At 36.6% G+C, this 20,581-nt stretch overlaps 1 protein-coding gene across 1 annotated transcript; it reads left to right on the top strand.

The window, feature by feature from the left end:
* Positions 1-9,573: 9,573 nt before the first annotated feature.
* LOC141633092 (replication factor C subunit 2-like) lies at positions 9,574-15,140 on the top strand. Its single transcript, XM_074445578.1, has 12 exons — positions 9,574-9,690; positions 9,811-9,889; positions 9,976-10,055; positions 10,159-10,278; positions 10,366-10,435; positions 10,514-10,587; positions 10,868-10,988; positions 11,086-11,148; positions 12,573-12,632; positions 13,886-14,011; positions 14,090-14,173; positions 14,742-15,140. Exons 1-12 carry the CDS (start codon positions 9,647-9,649, stop codon positions 14,823-14,825), a joined length of 1,005 nt encoding a protein of 334 aa, XP_074301679.1. The 5' UTR covers positions 9,574-9,646; the 3' UTR covers positions 14,826-15,140.
* The last annotated feature ends 5,441 nt before the right edge of the window (positions 15,141-20,581 follow it).

Below are 20,581 nucleotides of genomic sequence, written 5' to 3'. Positions count from 1 at the left end.
CTTTCATCTCTCATGCAATTTATTAAATGAATGAATGAATGCAAAATTACACTAAATGCATATATATACAAATTAATGGTTATTGAGGAACTCCATCAAACCAAAGATTGTCAATTAACAATTTCATAGAAAATTATCACTAGCACGTAGAAGTCGGTCAAATTCTTGGGAATGGGACATGAATAGGCATGCATAGCAACACAAGATTATACAATTGAAAAATGCCCAAGTAAAAGACCGAACAAGCATGTGAAGAATACTATGACAAAAATCATAAGAGATGTGATGGATGGTAGGAACATAAAATGGGTAGTTGGTTGGAAATTCACTCAACTCTTTCTCCAAATAGTCAAAATCATCACATTCAATGCAAGTACTCTCATTATCATCTAAAGTGATTTCAAGGGTGTCTATTTGGGGTTCCCAAATGTCCTTATATTCTTCATCCCAACAAGGTCCATTATCAAAGGGGTTGTCGTAACAAGGCTCACCAAGCTCAACACAATTGTTTCCCTCCAATATGTCATCCTCAAAGAGTGAGTTTTCACTTAAGCTCTCATCCATTTCACTCTCACTTTGCCCATAATCATCAAGTTCCATGGACGTTGGGTTCATTGATACACAAGAAGAGTAAGGTGACGGCATCCAAGCATTGGTTTCACAATCAAGAATGTACTCCTCCTCATCATCACTCTCTTCATCTAGCACTCCATCTTCCCAAGCAGGGGCAAATTTGTGGGCATAGTAGGTTGGCTCAAGGTTATAGGAAGGTTTCTCATTCTCACAAATCTCATTTTCGTCATATTTTTCCTCAATGAATTTTTGAAATGTGGTTTTTATCGTTTCCATACCTTCCTTGGCACTCTCAAATATGTCATGTATAGTTTGCTTAAGATAATGGGTGGTCATGAACTCAACAAATTCCCAAAATTCCTCACAACTCATCTCACATATCCTACCACCACTCAAGTGAAATGCCAAGTTGCGGGTTTCAAGGTTCATGCCATTATAAACAACACAACATGCTGCATAATTTGAAAGAGTAAAACCATGATGCCAAACATGAGTCATATAATCTTCAAATCTTGCAATATATTTATCAAATGACTCATTTTCAAATTGCCAAAAAGTGAATGTAGACATGTTGATCAAATGAAATAAAACAAGTACAATAAAACTCAAGAATAGAAGCACAACTAAAACTAGACAAAAGAATAATTCAAATACACAACACCGTCCCCGGCAACGGCGCCATTTTGATGAGAGTGTCGTTGGGCTCTCAATCAAACACATTTATATTTCTCAACAAACAACTAGTTATTGGTTAAGTCGAGGTCGATCCATGGGACGGGGCCGGGGCCGGGGTACTCAAATTGTTCAATCTAATTATGGTTGGGCTTGGGGTTGTCACAATTGTAATGAGTTAATGATTCTAATCTAATTAAAGCAATGGAAAGTAAAAAAGCAAAAAAAGGGAAGGTGTAAAGAAATGACTAAAAGTGCTGGGATATCATGGGTTCATAGGGGAATCATGGGACTTGATTATACAAACATGTTCTCAATTATATGCAAGCATTTATTGTTGTAATGGGATCGAGTTGGTGTATAAGCTTACAATCTCTAAGAAGGTTTGGGTCCCGGAGCCGCATCGATTAGATTGTACAACACCTACAAGTCGACTTAGTCCTTCCTATTCAACATTATGCATGGTCTAATGAGACTCGAGTTGGTGTATAAGCTTACAAGTCTCATTGAAAAGATAGGTGATGGGTAAAAAATGTAAGGATTCATAGGCTCGCATTTCATCAAACATAACATGTGCATAAGTTGAAATCACAACAAGCAAGCAAATTAATTATGAAAACATATTAGATTAAGCATGAATCATTCCCCATGTTTGTTTCCCCTAATTCTCCATTAATCCTAGCTCGAAGACTACTCACTCATTATCAAGTTCAACATGCTAATAAGGTTATGAATCATATTAACAAAGCAAAACATGATGAATAAATGAAAGTGATTAACAATAATTAAACAAGGGTAAAGAGAATTATACCTATGAAGATGATTCCAAATAATAAAGCAAAGAATAATAGAAGAAAACTTGATTGATTGATGAAGAGTTGTCAATTCTCTAATAATAACCCAATAATCTTCAATTACCCAATAATAAACTTGAACAATAATTAAGGAAAGATTAATGTGTGATTTGTGGAAAGATTAAAGAGTAATCTATTTTAATCTACTCCTAATGAAGGCTTAATATAATCTAAGAGATTAATCTAATCTAAGGAAACTTGGTCCTTTGATTATTACAAATGGAGTATATATAGTGGTACATCATTAGGTTAAGCAAGGGTAGATTAGTAAATAACAATGCTTAAGTGTTGAGTAGGGAAATGCAAGTCTCGAGGGATATGCGCGTATCACGTAGCAAGGAAAAGCCTTATGTCCAACAATCCGTAGCGAAATACGAGCATCCTGAGCCTCAACCCGAGCGGGTTGATTTTGTCCCGAGCGAGTTGAGGAGTATCCCGCTCTACTTGAGCTTGACCCGCGCGGGTTGAGTTGTTGTTCCCTTTTTTCTTGCTTTTGAGCCAATGATCCTTCTATATACTCTTTTATTATTCATCCTTGGTCATCATTCTTGCCTCCTCTTTATACTTAGTCCATCCAAGATCGTCAACAAGCTTCCGAATATGCGCGAGAGACGGGAATTCCGCCTCATTATCTCCTTTACTATAAGACATATAAAATGCACTAGGAAAGGAAAATAGAAAGCATTTGACGGATAAAATGGCCATGAAATGTTATAATAGTATACAAAATAGGTTCAATTAGGGGACTAAATGTATGCAAATAAGAGTCACATCTCCAGCTCAAGAACAGACGCAAGGTCTGATGCGCCTCTTCCAGGGGACGCACCAATTGTTGCGCCTATTCTGGGTTGGTTTATGTCTCTGAACTCGTCTCGTCTTGACGTAGGATTTCTAATTAGGCTTCTAATCGACTATTATTCATATTATCCCCCTTAATTTGACATATTTTTATATTTTAATTTATTTTCTTTTCTTCTTTTATTCTTCTTTTATTAATCCTTCCTTTCGAGGTATTTATAACGTAAATTCAAGTAATCCATTGTAATTTATTTCTTTATATTGTTCATAACGTTCTTGTATTATTTATTTTATCTGGCACATTCACATGTAATCAACCTAAATTCCTACTTTGACCTAATTGAATGCTAAATTGCTTTTCAACAGACTTAGTCTAAATTCACATGCTTGGATTAATCTATGCATGTTGCATTGCATGCATACAATTGACAACATATCAAATATAAATAACTTCCCTGATCATTAGTAGAGGCCGCTATCGAGACGGGCGGGATTAGGTGTTCAAATAAAGAACTTCCTAATATGTAACCTCAACCCTTACTCAGATATCTGTGATCATCCGTGTTCATTGGCATCGCGATAGTCATTCTAGACATAGAATGCTAAGGGTAACGAATTTCTTAGTGTTCATGTCACTACTTTGAGTCTTGACATGGCATGAAGTATTCGAACGGTTCCAATTTTCCATAAAAATTGGTGGCGAATCCACAAATGTAGGCTTGTCAAACCTTTCACGAGTTTCAATGCCTTACAAAACGATAATGGCCCATGACGTGCTTTGGCCCTTTCGGCCGGGGTTCCGTAGGAGAAGTGCCGCCGCCTCGAAACCAACGCGCGGGTGGCCTATGTCCACACTTACCAACCACCATACGCCACCAACAACCACCTAAAACCAACCTTGGCAGCCAACACACCACCAGCAGCAGACTACCCTAAGCCTAGGTCATGACACCCCTCATCCCGTGTCAATTTACACGGTTTAAGACAAATACTTACAACTCACGAAATGCCGTCAACCACTACATAAACCACCACCTCCGACAACCCTAAAGCCACTTCAGACCGATTAACCACCACGAACCCAACTAACCCAGGTCCGAGTCCAGCAAGTTATGGCAAGGGGTTTAAATCCCCACCGGTCATTAGTGGTCAAACGGAGTTCTGGTCATACCCTGGTAGTCCACGGTTGAGGTCACGGTCAAAGAAAATCATACAGTGGTCTACAACGCGAGTTATATTAGTTACAAAATCAATACACTATATTATAAGATGGTCTTACCTTGAGACGATAATAAAGCTATATTCTCTTCCTCTTTCTTCTATAGGTCTCCCTCTCTCCCTTTATGTGTGACATTATTATGTGAATAAAAACTTTAGGGTGGGTCTAACTTCGGTTTTATAATGTAGAAGGTAGTCTTAGGAAGGTACTAGGAAACTTACCAATTTTATATTATGTATACAATTATTATTATTATCATTAGTATTATTATTGCTATTACTATTATTACTATTATTAATAGCACACGAGTTCAAGCGGCCCAATACACATGGCCCACATCCATTCCCGACTCATTATTTTATTATTTATTCCGTCTCATAACTTAATTCCGTAAAATAATAATATAATTTTATAAAATACTTTTCACATTTTTTTACCGTTTGACTAACCTTTGACCAAGTCTCATAAGTACGGGGTATTACATTTCTTCCCATATATTATCTCAATTTCCTTAACTTTCCAATAAACTTCATGCCCATTCAAAATCTTAGGACTCGCACGATGCTCGGCGTACCCATTAAACACCTTCTGAAGCTTACGATAAGGATGATCACGGCGTAACCCCCTATGATTTCCCATGTACACATGCTTGCGAGAATGCTTCAAGTATTCTGATACAATATCCTCCCCCACACAATGGGCAAGCCTTTTTCCCATGCATAATATGTCCACAAAGGTCGCCATAAGCTGGATAGTCAAATATTGTACACAACAACATCGCACTCAAATTGAAGTTTCATTCTTATATCCATCGAATACTTCTATCCCACAATCCCACAAATTCGCAAATCATCTAGAAAAGGTTCCAAATAGACATCTATATTGTTTCCAGGTTGTTTAGGGCCGGAAATTAACAACGACAACATCAAATACTTTCTTTTCATGCACACATGTGGAGGTAAGTTATAAATAGCCAACACTACTGGCCAAGTACTATGTTGACTGCTCATGTTTCCGTGTGGGTTCATTCCATCAGTGGACAGCGCTAGACGTAAGTTTCTAGGTTCATGGCTGAACACAGGATACTTAGCGTCAATCGCTTTCCATTGCATATCATCTGTCGGGTGTCTTAGCTTTCCATCATTTATTCTTCCAGTTTTATGCCAAGTCATCATTCTTGCACCTTCTACATTCGAATAAATCCTTATTATTCTTGGTATTATTGGAAAATACCACAATACCTTAACCGGAATCCCTTCCTTATCCTTATAACGCCACTCAAAACAAACCGACAGTTAGTTAAGTTTTGATATACTTTTCGGTACAATAAACAGTCATTTGGACATCAATGTATTTTCTCATATTTCATATCCACTCTTCTAATCAGTTTCTTAGCCTCATATGTTCTAACAGGACGAACATTAGCAACTGGAAGCAAGTCGTTTATCAAGGCTAATAAACTAGTGAAACACGTGTTGCTCACCCCAATTTGCCCCTGATATTATCCAACTTCACCACAGCCGACATTTTTGTGTACTTAGAACCCGGGTACAGAGGCGCTTCAGACTCACGCAACTTCTTATACAGGTTGTTTAGGTCATCCAAATTAGTGTCATCACCTACATCTTCAAAAGCATTCGACTCATCATCTTTCTCTTCATTATCTGTAAACCCAACATTCAACTTGTCACCCGTATCAAAACCAGCTTCGGATATATTACCAATGTCTGCTTCCAACTCAGCAAACTCAGCATCACTTAGCCTTTTGTATTCCGCACATATCCCCTCATCATCACCTTCTTCGAAACTTTCCTCCCGCTCTAATGATTCCCCATGAAAAATCCAACGGGTATAGGAACAACTAAAACTATACTTCTCTAAGTGAATTTTAACGTCCGGAAAAGCCATATACCTAACATTACCACATCTTTCACAATGGCATGGAATACTAGAAGAACCTTTCAAATTTTTCGCAACGATTTCATAAAATTCAGCTAAACCATCCTTATAGATCGGGTCACTCTTATTTGCATCAATCATCCAAGTTCGAACCAAATCTAAATAAAGAGTAAAACAATCAAAACGTAGGATAAAGAGAGACATACAGAGACTTTTATAGCAACATAATAAATCGTAAAACCCTAATTAAAGTTGAAAAACAAACAAAAACAACCATTGAATGATACCCATCAAACAAATCATCAACAACATCAAACAAACCAAAACAAAAGACTAAGATGACGGTGAGAAAATATTGAAGAGATATATACCTGATAAAGAGACAAGGACGATGAGGGAGAGACGACAACGACAGTAACGGAGATGACATAGCGACGGCGAGGGAGAGTGTCGACGGCGAGGGAGAGTGCGGTTGTTTCTGTGTTTGTGTTTGTGTTTGTGTGTTGTGTGTTGTGTGTTTGTGTGCTGGATATGAGAGTTTGTTTTTGTTTTTACACATTGAAACTAATGACAACGGTTTCTAATCAATTAACTGTTGTTATTAGTTTAAATTGACAACGGTTACTAGTTAAATAACCGTTGTTATTATTTTTCACTGATTTGCGCCAAAATAAAATAATCCAATTAACAACGTTATTAAGTATTATGTGTTAAACCGTTGTTATTACTCTCAGTTAATTGAAAACGGTTTCTAGTTTAACAACCGTTGTGTTTATCATTAACAACGGATTTAACAAATTAACCGTTGTTATTACTTTTCACTGATTTGCGCCAAAATGAAATAATCCAATTGACAACGTTATTACGTATTATGCATTAGTATGTGTTGTTAATGGGGCGTTGTTATTATCTATATTTGTAGTAGTGATTCCATTTCTCTTTATTCCTTATTTATGTTTATATTAAATTTGATAACAATGAAAAAATGATGCTCAAAAGTCATGAACTTTGATTCATATTTTTACCTATATTAAATTTGATAATAATGAAAAAAGGATGCTCATAAGTCATAAAACGCATCCCCAATTGTTTATATATTTTTTATGGAAGGCAAAATTTGTAAGCCAAAGTTTTCTTATCCTTATCATCACTAGAACTAAACGTGTCACTAAACTTTTCTATCATTTTATTCACATTAAGCTACGTGTATTAAAGTTTTTAAATTATTAACTAACTTATTTATTTTTTTATGTAAGTTCCATCGGGTTATGAACTGTTCATCACATTTTTAACTTCATCGTTTGTGCTTGTTTTGTTCTCATTTAGGGGCTATCAAGATTTGTGGTGTTGAGCTATTCAAAGGTTAATATACTTACATCTCTACGACTTCATTCCTATTTTCTCTTTCTTTCACTATTTAAGAGGAAACTTAAGTTAATAACGATAATATTGCGTAAAACAAATTTCAGTATTTTGTTGGTTAATTATTTAGACTAAGGCTCTGTTTGGCAAAACTAGCTGAAAAGCTACCTGAAACCTGATAAGCTACCTGAAACCTGAAAAGCTAACTGAAACCTGAAAAGGTAACTGATAAGGTAGCTGAAAAGTAGGAGCAGATAAGGTAACTGATTATAAAAAAAATGTTTGGCAAACTAGCTGAAGAGGTAGCTGATTTTTGGTAAAATGACGTAAAAGGATATGATAATTATTTAATATTATAAATTGTAGGGGCAATAAATGGAAGATAATTTGTTTCAGGTACCTGAAATCCCAAATGCTACTCTAGGTAGCATTTCATTTCAGGTAGCTTCTTTGTCCAAATAAGCTACTTGCCAAATACGTGCAAAAAAATCAGGCAGCTGAAATTTTGGTCAAATAAGCTACTTTGGTCAAATAAGCTACCTGAAGTGTCGTGCCAAACGGAGCCTAATTACTGAGTTACTTTTTTTATTATAGGGATGATTCGTTGGAAAAAGAAGACTATATGGAGAAGTAGAATACTAGGATTGCTTAAATAATTATATATTGGAGATTAACTACAAGATTGACGACATCAACATGAAGACTAATAGTTATTTTTTCCTTCAAATGCATGTTTTATTTTGTTATTTGTTGGTTTTTTCATCATTTTACCTTTAAAAAAAAATAGGAATCTTCACCTACTTAATTTATTTAATTTATCAACTTTGATCTTTATGTTAACATGTAAATGCCCGTAATTTTAGTACGTAATCTATCATGAATTATTCATGAGGTGATCTTACTATATGTTTTGATATTTTATAAAATTCCAAATACTAAAAACATCACACTCAAAACAAAACATCCCGTGAATTTCACGGGCCACAAAACTAGTTCAGTAAACTTAAAAGTAAATATGAGTCATATTGTGAACTGAACTGAACTTATAAGAACTGAACTGAATTGAACTTATAGGAGCTGAACTGAACTTATAGAAGTCGAACTGAACTGAACTTATAGAAGCTGGACTGAATTAAACTTATATGAACTGAACTGAACTTATAGGAACTGAATTGAACTTATAAAAGTTGAACTGAACTTAAAAGAGCTGAACTTATAGAAGTTGAACTAAACTTTTAAAAATTTTACACTTTATATATAATTTTTTTACAACTACTACAATACATTACAATAAAAAATAAATTACATATTACATTTTTTTTCTAACCATCTATTTCCATATTATCATCCTTCTCGTCACTTTCATTTTCATCTTTATCTTCATTTTCACTGACATCATCGAATCTATTGCCTCACCAAATGTCTTTTACTAGTATGTTATTTCGTACCTTGTACATAGCATCCTTACGCTTACACTAATTTGTTAGATGTTATATGTAGAAGAAGATAACATGTAGTATATGTTTGACTATTTGACTTACACTAATTTGTGTGGATGTAGTTACTTTTTTTTTTTTTTTTTTTTTAAGAATAATGTGTATAGGATAATTTTAATATTGGATTTTCTTTTGCATTGTTTTTATTGAAAAGCGTACTATTGTTTTTTCCATTCATCAATATTAAAAAACGGGTATGAATTTTTAGTTAATATAAAAACTTATAGGAGCTGAACTGAACTTATAAAAACTGGACCGAACTGAACTTATAAGAGCTGAACTAAACCGAACTTGAACTGAACTAAACCGAACTGAACTTATAGGAACTGAACTTATAAGAGTCGAACTAAACTGAACTTATATAGAAACTAAACTTAACTTATAAAACTGAACTAAACTGAACAGAACTCATAAAAACTAAACTGAATTGAGATCCCCATACCACTCTAAACTTGTTTGGTATGTTTATTTTTTACACTATGGGGGAATGGAGTTGGAAACTTGGGTGCAAACTTAGTTATGAGATTATAAGGGGTTGGAATGGAGTTAGAATCCCTTCGGTATCTAACTCCATTCCAAAACAAGCCAACCAAACACTAGATTTGCCCAAATCCATTCCTATCCATTCCAAACCCCTCAACCAAACTTATTAGAAGGGTTTAGCGTTTAGGGTAAATAAAAGGGTTTACATGACACTTAAAAAAAGCAATTGTCTGACTAGAAAAAGAGGCGGGAAAAAGAGAAGGCAATTAGGCAAGAAAAAAGAGACGAAAATGGCGCCACTGCCGCAGAGCTCTCAACAATGGGTGGAGAAATAGTATAAATATTTTTTTATATTTATATTTATATTTGTATTTTGATATGTCTGAAATTTGTTAGAATTGATTAGAATTGAATTGAATTGATAATAATCCGCATGTTGCAATTGAAATGACAGCCGACCAAAGCAAGTGAAGGATGTAGCCCATCAAGATGAAGTCATTAGAGTCCTCACCAACACCCTTGAGACTTCTAATGTATGTAATGTTCATCTTCATCATTTATTCATATTCATTTTTACTACTTTTTATGCAAAACCCTAATTTTGAATGAATGCTGTTAGTGTCCGCACATGCTGTTTTATGGTCCGCCCGGTACCGGAAAAACTACCACTGCCCTTGCCATTGCTCGTCAGCTTTATGGGTCGGTATTATTCTTTTACTGCCGATTGCTTTAAGTCTTATGCCAAAATTGCAAACAAAGAGTATATATATAAATAGGGTTCACATTACTGTTGTTTTTACAGACCAGAACTCTACAAGTCTAGGGTACTCGAGCTTAATGCTAGTGATGACCGCGGCATTAATGTGGTTCGTACAAAAATCAAAGATTTTGCTGCTGTAGCTGTAGGTGCCCAGCGATATGGGTATTTTGTTCTTCCTTCTCTTTTTTCCACTGGATTCACTATTTTATCAAGTCATGTTCATCTCATTTCTTAGTACACATTTTTCAGAGGCTATCCTTGTCCACCTTTCAAAATCATAATCTTAGATGAGGCAGATTCAATGACTGAAGATGCTCAGGTAATCAATTTTTGTCAATTTAATAATGTGAAAAGGGTGGAATAAGTTTACATGTTATAACCTGCATTTGTGTTGCAGAATGCCTTGCGTCGAACAATGGAAACTTACTCTAAGGTTACAAGATTCTTCTTCATTTGTAACTATATCAGCAGGTGGGTCATTTATTTGACATTTTTGGTGTAATAATAGTAGTAGGACCAATACTGGCATAATGAACAGACTATTCACAGCATATTGAAGGAGAACCTTGTTTATATAAAGGTAGTTGAAAAGGATTGTTGGGGTTTGTTCTGTAAAAAAAAGTTGGTATGTAATATGTTATAACTGTAAAAGTGTAAAGGAGCACTTGTGAACTCCAGTTCTCTCATATAGTAGTTGTAGTCATGAATGAGAAGTGTTAATTATGTAGCGTTACCCTGATTTTTTTTGCAGGATCATTGAACCATTGGCTTCAAGGTGTGCCAAATTTAGATTTAATCCTCTTCCTGAAGAAGTAATGAGAGGTCGTATTCTGCACATATGTAGTGAAGAAGGCCTCAATCTGGATCCACAGGTGTCGTATCTAATCTTTTGATACTATTGTGTCATCCCTAATACCGCCTTTGTCTTATTGACCAATACCTTATGAAACTGTATTGTGATTTATGAAGGCTCTTTTAACCTTAAGTTCCATTTTCCAAGGTGATCTTCGTCGGGCCATTACATATTTGCAGGTAACTTAAACTTCACCTGTTGTATAATTTGAGATACCTTGAACATCGAATGGTTACATTCTGCCATTACCTTGTATCAAATTCCTAGTTAGTCATTAAGCTGTACATATAATTGTGATAATGAGCATATGATTGATTCCTTAAACTCTAGTAAGGGTATTTTGAGTACCTCAAGGTTGATAAATTGGCTCACCAGTTCATATTTCTAGTGTTTTGATTTTTAGCTGTATGTCTAATCGTGATAATCTGGAGTAAAAGATTTGAAACTTTGCATGCCGGTACTAAAAGCCGATGCATTTGGCTCAACAGATCATATTGCTAGTTAGTGTTTGGATTTTTAGCTGTATGTCTAATTGTGATAATGAGAATTTAATTGATTACTTAAGTTCTTGAACTCTAGTAAGAATATCTTGGGAACCACAAATTGGATAGTAGAACAGATCAAATTCCTTGTTACCATTAGGATTTTGAGTTGTGCATCTAACTGTGATAATGAGGATGTAATTGATTACTTCAGTGCTTATAACTCTAGTGGTCTGATCTTCTTAGGCTAGCTTTTAGCTGATTACTTAGGTGCTTTAGCTCTAGTTGTTTTTGATCTGGTAATGCTAGCTTTATACCAGCATGCGTAATTCTTACGAAAAAACAGTTTAAGAGAATTCATTGCATGGAAGGATTGATATGCACAAGTTGATAATCTAGATCGTGAAACATTCTTATATCTGTAGTGTAGATCAGAATATCAGAGTAAATTAGCATGACATTACTAAAACCTTCAACATTTACTGTCACTATTCCTAAAAGCAAAATTGAAGAGGGAAACATTCTTCTAATTCTAGGTCATGGCTTATGAATATGTTGCAAACCCTTGGTCATATCTCATAAAAGATAGAGAACATAATGTCTTGTCACTTTCAGTTTGGAAAAGAGGAGAGCAACCTTTTACAAGGTGCTTATCTGCACTAACAACTTTTGAGCAATCTCGTACACACGATAGGTAAAACTAATAGTAGAATATGTTAAGTAGAACTAAACAGCGAGTTTTGCTGTCAACTCAGAAGATTGTCTGTTCCATATTCCCTTTTTCTGTTGCGTCTTCTTTCTTACAGCAGAATCAGCCCAGCAAAGCAAAGTCAAATAAACACGAGTAGCCTGTGGATTCTGATTATTTTTTTTTTTTTTTTTTTTTTTTTGGGTTCTAGATACTGATTGGAAGTTAGCATATCATGTTCTGAAAAATTCACGTCCATACTTTTGACCAACCTTAGTACATGATAGCTTGATGGTTTGTTCATCCATGACGGTTTGATGTTAACTCTGATGACATTTTTCTGACTGTGTTTACTTACTTAAGTGGTGTCCTTTGTCTGCTGTCCTTAGCAATCACTTTCATGACTGAAATTAATCGGTTGCTTCATGAACAGGGTGCTGCTCGCTTATATGGATCAACCATATCCTCCGAGGACCTAATTAGTGTCTCTGGGGTATGTTTTACAAAAGATGTTATTCCCTCTCTCTATCTACTTCGCATGCCCTATTCATGTTGTATTCTATTCATATTCAAATGTTTGTTCACCTCCTGCATATGACCATCAAAGTGGTTCTATTCTTGCTACATTACTATGCCGTCTTCATAAAGAATTGTCACTTCATCTTCTTGTAACAGAAAATGTTAATCTGCAGAAACTCGAGTTAGGCATACTTTTTTCCATAATACCCTTTTGGCGTTTTTTGTTGTAAGATCTTTAAGTGAAGAGTACTTTTGAGATTAAAAGAAGTTTCATGGTAAATTAGACACATTATATTGGATAAGATCAGTCAGAGTAGGGAGTAGTCATCTGTCATCTTTTTGTTTGTTTCTTTTTCCCATTTCCCACTTACCCCTGGCTGACGTGCATTGTTGGGAAAGGGTGAGTTGTGGGAGTATCCCACATCTGTGAAATAAGAACAAATTGGTTTTCAAGTTAAATATGTTAGCTGAGCTGGCTATCGGTTTTAGAATGGAGTTCATTGGGCTTGTAATTGATCTATCTCCCTCTGTAACTATGAGCTGTGACACTGACACCATGCTTGTGTATATTCATGTAATGCCCATTAAAAGAATCCAAGTTGTTACGAATTTTTGGTGTATAATGTCTTATAAAAAATACGATACTTCTACTGAGATGATCGACATTTGAAAATATCATGTTATTTAATTCATATTTCCACGACTATACTACCCGTTGATTTTGAAAAGAATAGTCGAACAGGCGCGTTTGTAAATGATATATTTTTTTGAAATAAAAACAGCCATAAGAGCGATCGGATTACAAATATAGAAATCAACTTAATTTCACATTTCAATCTCAAGAAGTGAATAACTAAGGCATGCGTTGAATTTTCTGTAGTTACATTGCTCACTACGTTAAATCATTGACATCTTGATAGTCTGCTACCATGACTTTTTAAACGTTAACACATTTGCAACCGATACCTCATCTTTGTTCCATGTGCGGCACTGCATCTCAGCTCAATTATAAAGGCTTTATAGGTAATATGTTCTCGTATTACGAGGTGTTGTCGAGTCACTGTACAGCACTACAGCGACCATTCTGAGTTAAATCTCAAATTGAGCAGTTAATGTTCCCGCACTCTGACTTTGATCCAATTCCTCTATTTACCATTTTTAGGCATCATCTTTGTCATATCTTCGGCCCTTTTTCTTGGTACCAAATATGAGTTCCTTAATGGACAGGTTATCCCACCGGAGATTGTTCAGAGTCTCTTGGCAGCTTGCAAGAGTGGTAACTTTGACTTGGCTAACACTGAAGTTAATAATGTTATCTCTGAAGGTTACCCAGTGTCTCAGATAATCTCACAGGTCCCCTACATTTGAATTCCACTCTTCTTTACCCATCTGATACTAGACCACATTTAACTTCTCACTGTGACTTTGCAGTTATTTGATCTTACCGTGGGCGCTGAAGATTTGTTAGATGAACAGAAGGCTAGGGTTTTCAAAAAGATGGGTGAAGCAGACAAGGTAAAATCTTTATGTTTGTCTAATGTTACGGTAGGCTGGATTTGACGTTTAGAGGTTAGGGCAATTGTGCAAAGCTTTGATTACCAACTAATTGCCTTCATAGGAAAATTTACACTTGTAATTAAAAAGAGAGAAACAAATGCTTTAATCAATTTTCAGCAGAGGGGCCAAGGGGGGTATATCATATATGTCGTCATTAAATAATCTATGCCTTGTAGCAGATGTTTCAGATGTGAAGTCTACTATTTCATATATGGTGATTATGATCATTCTCATATTAAGTTTTCTGTACATTGAATTCAGGTCATTTACCATTTTACCCTCTTCATTTCGGTCGATAACCCTCATTGTTCAATTTTCCGTTGCAGGAAAAAAAAAGGGGCGAATGGGGTTAGCTGACTCGTATAGAGGGAGTATTATTTAGAACATTTTTTTGAATTAGAGATAATTCTAGCATCTGGTGCAAAACTTGTGATCAACAATGTCATACATGAACACAACTGACTTTGTAGTTGATATTTTAAATAAGTTGAGGAAGTAGTAATCGTTCATGTTTGCCTGACTGCAGTGTCTGGTAGATGGAGCTGATGAATATTTGCAGCTGTTGGATGTCGCTAGTAACACGATGCGGGCTCTTTGTAACATGGCTTAAGAATTCATCTTACTGGCCACCGTTGTGGAATTTAAAAGTTCAGCTAGTCTTGTTATAGACGGATATATCCGTCTATATCTAAAGGCGGGTCAAATAGCTTGAAAGTGGTGACATTTTTGGCCCCCATCACCCACTTGTTGCTTGTCCTATTAGGAATGTGATATTGTATTTGGCCCATCTTTAGTTATAGACGGGATATGTGCCGTCTATAATGAGATTTTGTGTTAAAAGTTAGTGTTTTGGAGTTTAAAAGTTAAGTGGTAGATAAAGGTTGATACTTGATATTAAAATATGCACAAGTTTTGGACATTAATCCATGCTACTAGTACATCAAATTATTATTATTATTATTTTTTTTTTTTTTTACAATTTGTACATCAAGAATTATGAAGTAGCTGTTGATGTAATTTCTGAGTTAATCTTCTTTCTAAGATTGATTGCCTTATCGGACATGGGTGTCCCTTGCACGACATTTTAGTTACTAGTTGGTTGGACCGTCCGCAACTCCCCCAAGATATTTGAATTATTTACGTTTTATGTGCATGTTAGCGTATCCTGATTTGTTTTGGCTTTGTATATTTTTTGTTGCGATTTCAGCAAATCTTTTTTTGGCGTTATATTGTTCTGATTGTTGAATCGATTGCAAATAAGATGATAAGCATACGTAAAGATCTAGTATCTATCTTTGTTGGGGGTATTAATGGTAAATGACTTGCAATTTGATTAGATGGTTAATTCGCTAGTTTATATCCTGTTTTTGGGCAGCTATGTTCATTAGGAGTGTGGTTATCCTTAGCTACTCAAACTATGATACTCCCTCCTAGTCTGAGTGTTGGTTCCCTTTCTTTTGGACATCAAAATTAAGGAAATGAATTTGGACTACACCAAACACCCTACCCCACATGGAATTGAATTTGGACCACACAAAACTTACCAAAAAAGGAAAGAGAAACCAACACCCGACTAGCATGGAAATAGAAAGAGGAACCAACACTCAGACTAGGAGGGAATAGTATTTATAGAATAATTCGTATATGACTCGCCCTCTCCCTTGTACTCCTCTTTCTCTCTTCATCATATCCTCAACCACGCCCTCTCTTTTCTCGTCATATAACTTGTCCTTCTCCCCTTCTTCCTACTCTTCCTCCTCTTCCCCCACCTTTCTCAATCTCTCTCCCCCTCTCCCCCGTTACCCTTTTTCTCTCCTATTTTTTCTGTAAAACGTCGCTACATCCTAAATCAGCCCATTTTCATCATCGTTGTCCTCCTCTTCCCCTTTCCCTTTTATCCTCCCATGTACCTTAGATGTCTCATATCCTCATCCTTTATATCTTCTATCCCCTCTCATTATCCAGTTTTAGTCAAATTACTCCTTCTCCCTTTTTTCCTCGTACTACTCCTTCATGTCTTCCCACATCGCCTCCTTGCCCTACCTCTTTTTATTTTCTCTTATCATCCGCATCCTTCTATATTTTTCCCTCTCCAATCCTTCTTTTTTTTCCCTTATTCTTTAGCTGAACTTCCATCCCTCTTTTCCCTTCCCCACACCCGCATTCTTCGCCTTCCTCTTCATCCCCTACTACTTGTCCTCCTCTCGTCATTTCTTCATCCTTCTCTTCACCCAATTCCTCTCCCCCCCACTTCCCCGTGAGTGCGCGGTTCCCCAAGATATTTTGATCGTTGATGTTTTATGTGTATATTAATTACTGTATCTTTATTTGGTTCGGTTGTGTCACTGTGTGTACATGTTGAGTGTTGATCACAATGAAACTACTGTTGCTATAGTATTTTGATGGTTGAATCGATTGCACAAAAAAAAAAAAAAATTACAGCCATTCATAAATAATTCGTATTTAACTTTGTTAAGAGCATGAATATTCGAATATAACTACGTCTTTTACTCAGATGATTAATTGTCAAATAACACAATTCTATAGGTTATATAAGACATTAGTACTATGCTGTAGCTTGTGAAATAACGTAACATCACTCCTCCTCTTCCCCCTCCTTCTCATACTAATCGCTCTTCTCTCCTCAGCACTTCTTACTTCTCCTCCTCCTTCCCCCCTCCCCACCTTACGCACCCTCTACCTCGTCTTACTCTTTCTTTCCCTCTTTTAGCTCCAGTGCCCCTGCATCCTAAACCACCTCCTCCTCTTCAACCTCGTTGTCTTCCATCTTCCCTTTCCCCTTCCTTCTCATACACCTGTTATGTTCCCCTATCCTCATCTTATGTATCCTTCATTTCTTCTCCTCCTCCACTTGCTCTCATATTACTCTTCCTATTTTTCTAGTCCTCCTCCTCCTCCTCCTTCCTTCCTCTTTCCCTTTCCTCTTGTTGTTCGCATCCTTCAATTTTCGTCTTCGCCTCTTCTTTTACCTTACTCTCTTTCGCGACCGCCATCACTCTCCCCTTGATCCTCCTGTATACCTTCCATTTCCACTCCTCCACTCGCTCTCATATTATTAATCCTCCAATTTTTTTTCCCGTACTACTCCTCCATATATTCCCCTTTCTCCTCCCTTGCTCCCTCTCCCTCTCCCTTCCTTTTTTCTTTTGTCTTATCCTTCACATTCTTCATTTTCCTCTCTCTGCATCCCATTCTTTCATCGTGTTCTCTTTGTCGACCTCCATCCCTCTCCCCTTCCCCCCATTTGTACTCTCCTTCTTCCTCTTCTCCTCCTACTATTTGTCCTACTCCCCTAAACACTTCCCCCTTCTCTTCCCACCGTTCTCTTCTTTTCCCCTTCTTTTTTTTCTCTTTAACGTTGCCGCCGCCTTCTAATCCCCATCCTCCTCCCTCTTCTCATCCTCCATGTCTCCTTTTCTAGTCCTCCTCTCCATACCTCCTCTTATGTCTAATCTCTCTATGCTTAGTCGTAAAAAATGACATCCTGATTACGATTGCCTCTATTAATTGATACAAGAATGAAAACGAAATTTGACATATTTAATAAATTCCATTTTTAAGTGGAGTTTTCTTATAGTTTTTAAAATTTCCAAAGCTGAAGCCATGCCCACACAAAAAGATTAGCAAAGCTGGGTTGGAAAAGGAGGTGCCGTCGGTGTTGCTGGTGCATGTGGTGAAGTGAAGCTTGTCGGTAAAGGTTGTAGAAAATATGAAGAATGGTTGGAAGTTGTTTCTTCGCTACTGGATGTCAATTATGCCTTAAAACTTTTTTTTACCCATAAAATTTGGCAAATAATTCAGTGGTTTCAAACAAAAGGTCATTTAGGAATTAGCTAGGATGTTACTGCTTTATGGCTACCTGATCTACTTGGGGCACCTAGAGGCTACAGTTTCTCTAAAAGCAAACCCCATTTGGAAACACAAACGAGCCTACCCGCAATCCTCCAAAAAATAATGTCTTATTCCCTTACTTGGCTATGGAATACGATGTACATAAGCAAAATGATCCACTAAACTACCTGTTTTTTTTTTTTTTCTCATATTATGAGGTAGCAATCGTGCACACAGTAGATGCAATTACCAACACAATTTTCAGTAGAAATCATTCAGAAACAGTCTATGGGTGTTGAAATGAGGGGAAAAAATGGTGGGAGGAAAAAGTGTCATTATACTGAACCATAACAATACGACATACAACAATCCACGCTATATAATGTGCGGCCAATTAAGCAGCCCGATATGAGATAACTCCGATAAGGTTTACGCAGGAGGCTATACAATGCATAATGAATAAAAATGGCTGGAGGAGAAAGGGTCATTATACTAAACCATAACAATACAGCAAACGGAAAGGCTAGCTGAATAAGGCGCGGGCAATAAGGCACCCCGGTACGAGATTGCTCGGAACAGGTTTCTGCATAAGGCTATACAATAAAAGATTCTTAATTCAATTTTAATTAATTTAATTAAGCCATCAAATAAACGGCAACAATGCAATATTACTTCAGTTGTATGCAATAATGCGTAGGGAAAATGAACGGCGGGAGAAAACGGTGTCATTATAGTGAACCATAACAATATAGCATACGGAAAGTCACGCCGAAGCATGCGCGGCCAATAAAGCACCTCGGTAAGCCTAAAAGGTAAACAAATGACTGTGACGGAGGAAAGATTCACATTTTAAGAGGAGATTAGTAACGTAAAAACAAAAATGAAATAAAATTTCATTTTTTAATTGTTGAATGTTGACGGACAGCCTTTGCCAGCCGTTTACTGTTGATGCTAATTAGTCTAAACTTTGAAATCGTCTTTCGAGTTTTGTTAGTAATTGTTAGTGTTCTTATCAATTTACTGGTAGTTATCGGTTCGTGTAATTAAGTTGAGTATTAGTGTATTTCGTTCTTTTTGTGGATTGTCAAATAATATGCAAAACCATTGTAAAACAATATGCAAGGCCAACAAGTTAGGCCCAATTACACCACAAAAAGACAAAAAATGTTGAACTATTCATCCCACCAATTTTTGCGAAAAAATGCACACTCTTAACTTCCCCTTACACACTTTTATATAAGGGGGGATTAACTAAATATTGGTGGCTATAGTTTTGCTTATTCTCTCTTGATGAATTTTTTGGATAATGGTGGTTATTTAGCAAACTAATTGGGAATTTAGGGTCCATTTCAAACTATTTTGGCCCAATGTGTTCACGTGATCACTTTTTTTGTTTTTTCTTCTAGTTTTTACGCTGCAAAACCGCTAAAGTCCCTAGCGGTTTTTCCCAATTTTACTAAACTTTCACCCCACAAATTTTCAGTAGCTACTGGAGTTTGAAAAAACTATTGAACACCCTAAGCTGTTAAGGAAGAAGGCGGCTTCGCTCATTTTTCTCTTGGAATATGCAAAGCCGCTAAGGAACATGGCGGCTTCACACAATTTTCACACCCTTAATGTTCCAGTAGCTACTGGAGTCTTAGATCAACACGGTAAGGCGCCAAGGACCTTAGCATTTTCATCAGAAATTGATACGTTTTTAGGGGAAGCCGTTGGGGATCCTAGTGGGTTTAGTTTAATACTTGAAAAAAAATCTGCAAACACACTTGACATACACACTACAAAAACCTGCAAACACACTTCAAAACTTACAAACACACTTTAGAGGTAACCTGCCAACACACCTTTTGTAATACCTGGATATTTTGGGACCCACAAAGGACCTTGGGACACCTGAGGGGACCCACGTGTACACGGAAATAAAGGATGACCGTACACTAGACCAACTGCAATTGGCACTAGACCAAGAGTAGCTGGCACTCGACCAAGTAGAGGTGGCACTCAACCAAGTAAAGGTGGCACTCGACCGAGTGCCCTCTAGGCAGCAACCCAGAGCTCCTGTTGTGTGTCACTCGACCGAGTGGAGAGCCTCACTCGACCGAGTGAACCAAGCACTCGACCGAGTGCCTTGTCGCCGTCACTAGAAACGCGTGTAAGCCTTATCTCTTTAACCCTCTCTTTTCAGATTTCCTCCCCATTTTTCGCTCCTCACCTTATCCCTCTATCTCTCTAAAACTCATAAACTATACACTACACATTACCTAGAAGATCTAGTTCATTCCTTTTGAAGATTCACTCCCTAATTCTTGTTCTTGCTCAGCCTTTGACACTTGTAAGTTTATACTCATCTTCTCCCTTTGTTCTTTAACTAGTAAACCCTAACCTTGCTAGTAGTTGTATGATGGGATTTAAATTAGGGATTGATTAATTAAGTGAAGTAATTAGAGAGTAATTAGTATTATTAGTTGTTTTAGAATGCTTTGTGATAGTTATTATGTAATGTATGTAGGATGA

The sequence above is a fragment of the Silene latifolia genome, chromosome Y, assembly GCF_048544455.1.
Source record: "Silene latifolia isolate original U9 population chromosome Y, ASM4854445v1, whole genome shotgun sequence".
NCBI lineage: Eukaryota > Viridiplantae > Streptophyta > Magnoliopsida > Caryophyllales > Caryophyllaceae > Silene > Silene latifolia.
The sequence above is the reverse complement of the archived record's forward strand: the minus strand, read 5'-3'. Positions and strand labels throughout refer to the sequence as shown.

Coding starts and splice junctions, on each gene's coding strand:
- LOC141633092 (XM_074445578.1), top strand. CDS start 9,647: ATGGCGCCACTGCCGCAGAGCTCTCAACAATGGGTGGAGAAATA. Junction 10,588..10,867: donor ATTTGTAACTATATCAGCAG/GTGGGTCATTTA, acceptor TTTTTTTTGCAG/GATCATTGAACCATTGGCTT. Junction 12,633..13,885: donor ACCTAATTAGTGTCTCTGGG/GTATGTTTTACA, acceptor CTTAATGGACAG/GTTATCCCACCGGAGATTGT.